Genomic DNA, 7378 nt, shown 5'->3' with positions numbered 1-7378 from the left:
ACTATGTCAAATAAAGAAGAATATATCTCTTTGAATTCACTTCCCAAACTTCGTTACACCAACCCAGACTTCCAACCAAACCAAAAAATAACAGGGATTGGTCCTCTAATTTTAGTTTTTTGAATTAAGAAAACGTTCACATCAAATAAAAACATTTCATGAAATCCTTTTTTATAAATAATAATATGATAAATTTGCTTTAATTTATTTATTTAACAAAAATGGGGAAAGAAAAAAAATCATATGATGTCGATACAACATACAAGTAACAACGAAATAAAGTACATGAATCAATCAAATTTGCAAGTATAAATAACATAAGACAGATCCACATTTCTACTACTCTTTCTAATGTGTTGAACACTTGAAAGAGAGAGAGAGAGAGAGAGAGAGAGAGAGCAGCGCTACGCTAAGAAAGATTCACGTTCACCTAACACCTCTCTGTAGCTGCCGCCACCTTATATTATCTCTCTCGTTTTCATCGCCTTTCCCATTTAACAGTTTTTCCTTCTTAATATCCCTCTCGTTCACCAACCCTTCCAAGCTAAAATCATTTTTATTTTTTAATTATTTTATTTATTTATTAAACCTTGGGAACTGGGGAGGAAAGGAATAACAGGTTTTGTCACACAAGGTTTTAGGTTCATCAATTCATGGGTGGAAGAACAGGAATTCAGCGATTTCACCACGATGATGATAACCGAAAACAAAACGATTGGTTTTTTCTCTCTGTTTCCGGTTTAGGTTCTTCTCATTCTGAATGGGCTCTCAACCCAGGTGGATTGTTCGCAAGCGTAGGTCAAATGGGAATGGGGTTTGGTGCACCAAACCCTACACCTTCTCCCTCTTCTGATTCCCAAGGAAGCAACAATGGAGTCAGAATCCCCTGCACTGAGTTGTACGTGAAGTACGTGCATTCAGAAGGGAAAGTGAAGATTGTTTCTGAATCGGAGGAGTTAGTTATGGAGGAAGAGGAAGGTGTTAAGGGGAAGAAGAAAAAGGCTGGGTTTTTTGGGGTTAAGATGAAGGTTAAGGTGAAGAACCCTTCACTGAGGAGGTTGATTAGTGGTGCATTCGCGGGTGCAATTTCGCGAACTTGCGTGGCGCCATTGGAGACAATAAGAACTCATTTGATGGTTGGGAGTAGTGGCCATTCAACAGGTGAGGTGTTTCAGAATATCATGAAGACTGATGGCTGGAAGGGATTGTTCAGGGGTAATTTTGTCAATGTCATCAGGGTTGCTCCTAGCAAGGCTATTGAGGTAATAAATATATTATGCATTTTCAATGCTTTTTGTTGTATGTAGTTGTTAGTTATAAGTTTTAAGATCAATTTGTTGTATCTGTAAGAAATTGAATGAGTATTTGTTGGTTAGCTATATGTATGATCAAAAAATTTATCAATGAATAGTAGAATAATTCATCTGAATGATAATACTAATAGGTAGTTTGTGAAGTAATCTATCTCTAAAGGTTTTCTACTAAGTATAGATGTCTGTTATAGCCTTCAATTCATGTAGCATGTGCTACTATGCTATACATATTTGTTACAAGTAGTTGAATGTTATGCTGTCAAAATGTTATGCCTAACTTTCAATTTTATATGTTGCATCTCCTTTATTACCTCATAGATCCTGAAGCTGGTTGTGTTAAATCATATTTTCAATAATGTTGATAAAGAGCCTTTTTTTTTTTAACTCTCTTGTTTTCGATACTCTTGTGCATCTATGCTATGGCCATTTTGTCAATTAACCATGAAAATCCACATGACTTGAAAGGGCCAAGTGGATTTTCGAATTGAGAGGATCCACTGCCTCAGGTTGGACGAGTGTTTAAGCATATTAGATGGCCCTTTAGAAAGGTCAAAATGCAACTTGTCTCTAATGCATCCATGATCACTTAATTTAAGTAGCTCAGAATCTTTATCCTTTAATCCTCTTCACTAGATTTCCATAGTTTTCATGTCTTTTAATGAGGTTAATTACCTTTTATTTTCAGCATAAACTGAAGTGTTTATTATCACTTTCGTTGGCCGTATTTTGGTGTAGCTATTTGATCTTTGTAGATTTGCTTTTTTGGTGGGGATGGCATGATGAGCTTGGTTAATTTATTTTAGTGATGGAATACCAAAATCATACGCATGATGAGAAGTCCCATATTTGCAATTAAGGGAATATGCTTTGTTTTCAGGAAAGAAAAGCATCGAATCTCATTATCTTTTGTTTACTCTTTAAATAAAACTTTAAAAAGATAAAAATTCATCTTTCAAACCATGACAAGTTATGCTTGTTTCAAACATTTTCTTCTGTGACCCGTTTTTTTATATATTAACAATTCACATCTTGAAAAGAGTTGTTGTCTTTTAGATAGTGATCAAATCTACTCTTGCACTAATGCTCATCTGTCTCATTATATTTCATTTGTTTCTGCACAGCTATTTGCTTATGACACAGTTAACAAGAATCTGTCACCAAAGCCTGGGGAGCAGGCCATGCTTCCTATTCCTGCGTCATTGATTGCAGGTGCCTGTGCCGGAGTTAGTTCAACTATATGCACATATCCTCTAGAGTTGGTCAAAACTCGACTGACCATCCAGGTGCACACTTATAAAATCAAACCAGAGTGTGATTTTCTTTTCAATATGTATCTTCTAAGCATCATACCGAAAATTGGAAACAAAATTTAAGCTGCGTTGGTGATTTTGCAGAGAGGTGTTTATAATGGTTTAGTTGATGCATTCTTGAAAATAATTCAACAAGAAGGTCCTGGTGAACTTTATCGAGGACTCGCCCCAAGTCTTATTGGTGTAATTCCATATTCTGCCACCAACTACTTTGCATACGACACATTAAGAAAAGCATACAAGAAAATCTTCAAACAAGACAAGATTGGAAACATTGAAACGCTCTTGATAGGATCCGCTGCTGGTGCCATATCGAGTAGCGCAACTTTTCCACTCGAAGTGGCTCGCAAGCATATGCAAGTGGGGGCACTCAGTGGAAGGCAAGTTTACAAGAATGTTGTTCATGCCCTTGCAAGCATACTTGAACAAGAAGGTATTCAAGGATTGTATCGAGGGTTGGGACCTAGCTGCATGAAGTTGGTGCCAGCTGCAGGTATCTCTTTCATGTGCTATGAAGCTTGCAAGAGGATACTAGTAGAGGATGATGATGAAGAATAGAATGAGTTTATTTAGCTATCTAAGGCTTATAAAGCAATGACCTAAGATTGCTATTAAGAGGAAGAGGTGCAATTTTTTCCCCTTCAAATGACTACTTGGTTAAATTATTTTGGATTTCTTTTAGATTATTGGATTCTTTTTTATCCTCTATTCAGTTTTGATAGGCAATTGAGAATGGAATTATGGCTTGTTTTTTGCAATCATTTCTAGTGGCACCTAGCTATATTTGGTAGTCAGTACTTGGTTTCTTACTAACTGCTCATTGTTACAGTGTAAAAGACCCAAAAGGATAAAGGGTGGTTGTGCTATCATGTTCATAGAGTTTTTCATTTCTCTTGTCTGTTATTTTTAGCTTCCCACTAAAGTTTGAATCTTAAAATAATAATGGTTACGGGTGAAAATTGGTCCTTGAAATATTTGTAGGACATCAATTTAGTTGTCAGAGAAATGGATGCTGGCAACGATTTTAATTTTATTTCTTTTGTTACTTGGTACTAAGATATATTTTTATGTTTTGTTGAGAAATTTCATCTCTTCTCGTGCTATAGACCCTTATTTGAATGAGCTTTTCTCAAAAAGATTTTTGAAAGTAGGTTACTTTTATATTCAACCATGTAAACGGCATATATATTTGGTGTGGCATGATATGTCCATAAGATAATAATGGAATGTATATTATGCCCAAAAATAATAACGCTTAGGAAATCATTTTTAGAAGAAATTATGTTTTGACACAGCACACATTGCTCGAATGGTTTGGAGATCACTTTCTCGTTTTTTTCTCCGTTCATAAATTGTAATGACTGATTAAGTATTTTACAATGCTATAAACTGTGAAGGTTAAACTTTCAAATGTTACAAATGAATCTAACTATTTGCACTAGAATTTCAATCTTACTAGATGAAACTGGTAAAAAGAATGCTATATAACATTGCCAAACTCTAAAAACATTGGCAAATATTTCTAAACCACTTAACAGATCCTTAATGTTGAATTATGACGGAAAAATTTTCATACTTATGCAAACAAAATCCAACATAAACAAACCACTTAACAGACAAATTAACAACAAAGTAGATAGCTAACGGAACCTTAACTAATAGTAAAGGTTTGCAACTAAACACTTTTGTTGGTAGAATGATGCTTGAATAAAATTTTGACACAATTTGTTAGTGCATTCAACCTAATGCGACAAATGATAATCCCACCTTTAATGTTATGGCATGCACTCCAGTAGCTAATTGGCCAATATTATTGTTATAGCTCATTTGATCAAGAGATAAAGTCTCAATACGTTGTAACTTAGCCTATACATTACCAACCACTATCTCCAAATCTCTGGTTTGCCTCCGCTTTTTGTTGCTCCAGAATTTCGCGTATCTTGGGATTGTGGAAACGATCACGAACGTATTTCCTCTCCTCGGCTTGTATCTCCTTGATGGCACTGGGATATGGGTTTGGAGGAGGTTTCTTTCCTTGAAGACGCGCAATTTGCTTCAAGCGAGCATATGCTTTCTTCTTTTCCTTCTTCTCTGCCAGATATTCCATCTAAGAAAGAAGAAATTTCAACTAATCATTAGAGGACAAAAGGGAGAAAACAGATTGTAGAATGATCATCATATGCAGGAAATTTCAGGTTACATACATCAGCTACAGCCATTGCTTGTTCCTCATTTATGCCCTGCTCTTTCAACTCAAGAACCCTCAAGGCATATATACGTGACGGAGGATGATCAAAAGCAGATATCCTGTTCCAACATTACATACAAAGGAATCATTGACTACAACATTTGATGCTAAATAGCATAGACATGCAGACAAGGGCTATGCTACGTACGAGACTTCATGACAAAACTGGAGGCAACTTGAAATTTTTACAGTACACTACTCTTTGGAAGTATTTAAAAGATATTCCAATGACGGATTTAGGATTCTTAGAAAATTGCTAAAACCAGCATAACTTAATCCCTTTTTTTATGTATGTGCGGCACAGATTAACAATAGCGCTAACACATAACTTGAGAAACAATGTGAACCATGCCATATTTGTATTGGAAAAATAGCACTTGAGGTTTGAGGACCACACAACTATCATAAAACATAAGAAAGCACAAAATAATCAGATAGCAGCCCAAAAAACTTATAGACTCTTTCATACTGTTCAAGTGCAAAGTTGCGAACAGGCTATTGGCTTGGCTGACACTGTTCACAACATGACTAGTTCAACAATGCATATTTAGCTACTCAGTCCCCTCATGACCACATCATACATATCACACTGTAGAAACCAAACTCATCAAGATAGCAGTACATCACACGACAACACAAAGAATGATTGATGCTTGAATATTGTAACTGGATACACAGAGGTAGGAGAAAAAGGGCATACTTGATTGGATCATGGTATTTCGAATCCGGATATTTTTTGTAAAATTTCTTCACGTAGGCATCCTCAGGAAGAGTAATGGTTTGAATTTTACCCTCTGCTCGAGGAAATGTTGCTGGTGGAGCTCTAGTAAACACAGTCAGAAGAGAATACAGGAAAGTGGTCACCCTTATGGGAAAAAAAATGACCATGAAAAATATTAACACTACTACAACTACGATAACAACAGCTATGCTTTGTCTCATTAGGTGGAATAAACTACATGGATCAAATGCCGTCAATATACTCTTTTGTGAATCATATCCATGTCTAAACAACTTGTATGTAAAGTTTTTCAATAACTTCCCATATAATTTCCTATGTCTCATTCTCTATCTCTAGCTATAAGACTACCCTCCATTAGATACACTTACTCTATTGTGAATCATAACCATATTCAAACTTCAACCCATTAAATTTAATTTTTTTAAAAATAATTTTCCTTATAATTTTCTTAAGCTTCCCTCTACCTCTCTAGCTAAATGACTATTCTGCATTTGATACTCTCTTAAATACTGGGGCCTCCGAAATCCTTTGTCGAACATAACTAAACTGCCTAAGGCAAGATTCTGCCTCTACAGCATTAGAAGATTGGTATCACACAACTTGAAGAATTAAGTAAATAATAACCAACCTAAAAATGCTTACATTGATTCAGTGAGAATGAAAAAAGAAAATAATTATAACATTAACAATAATATGAAATAAAATGCACAAGGCTTCTCATGATTGATATAAAAAACCTAAATTTGACAAGAATTATGAGTCCAGCCATGTTAAAGCTTCCACTGTTTGGTAATTTTCCTAGCTATTGCAATGCCTTCTATGCCTCAGGGTTAATATGATTGTTTCTTTAAGCTAGGGCGTTGAGTATATAATCATGAACAAACACATCTTCAATTCATGTCCTAATTATTCATGCGTTCAAATTGAATGATTTGCATCGCGCCCCTTTAAAATTTCCCAGCAAATAACATTGTTCCCACCCAGAAAAAAATAAATAAATACATAAATAAATTTACAATCTAAACTGAAATCTGAAAGCAAAATATTTGACTGAAGCCATGTTAAATGCCCAATTAATTGCAGTAGTTGAAGAGATTGAATCCAAAATCAGGGTTCAAACATAAATCCCAATAATAAGAAAGGAAGAGAGAAAGTAACTGACTCTTCCATGGCTTTGAGCCAGAGGGGTTCGGCCTTGGCCATTCCCTTGACGAGTTTTTTAGTCTTAGAGAGCAAATTTCCTCTCATAAACGACATTTTTAGCGCCTCCTTCCTCTTCTTCCTCTTTTCTGAAATGTTCTCTGAACTCTCTCGTGTTTGGAAAGTGAAGAGGCAAACTCGTGAGGAAGACTTTGCGGTTTTACCATAAAACCCTTCGGTTCAGATTGGATTCTTTTCAATGTTTTCATTGACGGACTGGATCAATTTAAAAATAAAAAATTAAAATATGGCCTAAGGTATACATTTTTTTAGTATATAGTCATTTTAGCATTAAAAATATTTAATTTTGACAAAATAGCCCATACTATTTGTTAAATGGGGTTGATATTTAAAAATTTATTTTATCAACAAAAATTAAGGTCTATTTTATCAAAATCAAAATCTTTTAGCTATCAAAATAATTATTTACTCATTTTTTTTATACAATCTCTTCATCAACCTCAAATTAACTTAGTTTAAATGTTTAACATCGACTCAATCTAAAATCTTATCCACGTTTACAGTGTATTGTTTTATATTTGGGTATATTATTTTCTCATTTTTT

At 34.8% G+C, this 7378-nt stretch overlaps 2 protein-coding genes across 3 annotated transcripts; one reads left to right on the top strand and one right to left on the bottom strand.

Moving 5' to 3' along the window:
• On the top strand, positions 330-3514 carry LOC107605345 (adenine nucleotide transporter BT1, chloroplastic/mitochondrial). Its single transcript, XM_016307201.2, has 3 exons — positions 330-1262; positions 2435-2596; positions 2708-3514. The coding sequence occupies exons 1-3, from the start codon at positions 654-656 to the stop codon at positions 3179-3181; spliced, it is 1245 nt and encodes a 414-aa protein (XP_016162687.1). The 5' UTR covers positions 330-653; the 3' UTR covers positions 3182-3514.
• On the bottom strand, positions 4107-7014 carry LOC107605344. 2 transcript variants are annotated; one of them, XM_016307200.2, is made up of 4 exons: positions 6776-7014; positions 5572-5694; positions 4828-4930; positions 4107-4730 (listed from the first exon to the last, which is right to left on the bottom strand). In XM_016307200.2, the coding sequence occupies exons 1-4, from the start codon at positions 6868-6870 to the stop codon at positions 4497-4499; spliced, it is 555 nt and encodes a 184-aa protein (XP_016162686.1). In that variant the 5' UTR covers positions 6871-7014; the 3' UTR covers positions 4107-4496. The 2 variants fall into 2 exon arrangements, with proteins under 2 accessions (XP_016162686.1, XP_020960818.1); XM_021105159.1 differs by lacking the exon at positions 5572-5694 and having other exon boundaries at positions 6776-7007.

Source organism: Arachis ipaensis, chromosome B06 (genome assembly GCF_000816755.2).
Source record: "Arachis ipaensis cultivar K30076 chromosome B06, Araip1.1, whole genome shotgun sequence".
Classification (NCBI taxonomy): domain Eukaryota; kingdom Viridiplantae; phylum Streptophyta; class Magnoliopsida; order Fabales; family Fabaceae; genus Arachis; species Arachis ipaensis.
This window is presented reverse-complemented; position numbering and strand designations above follow the sequence as displayed.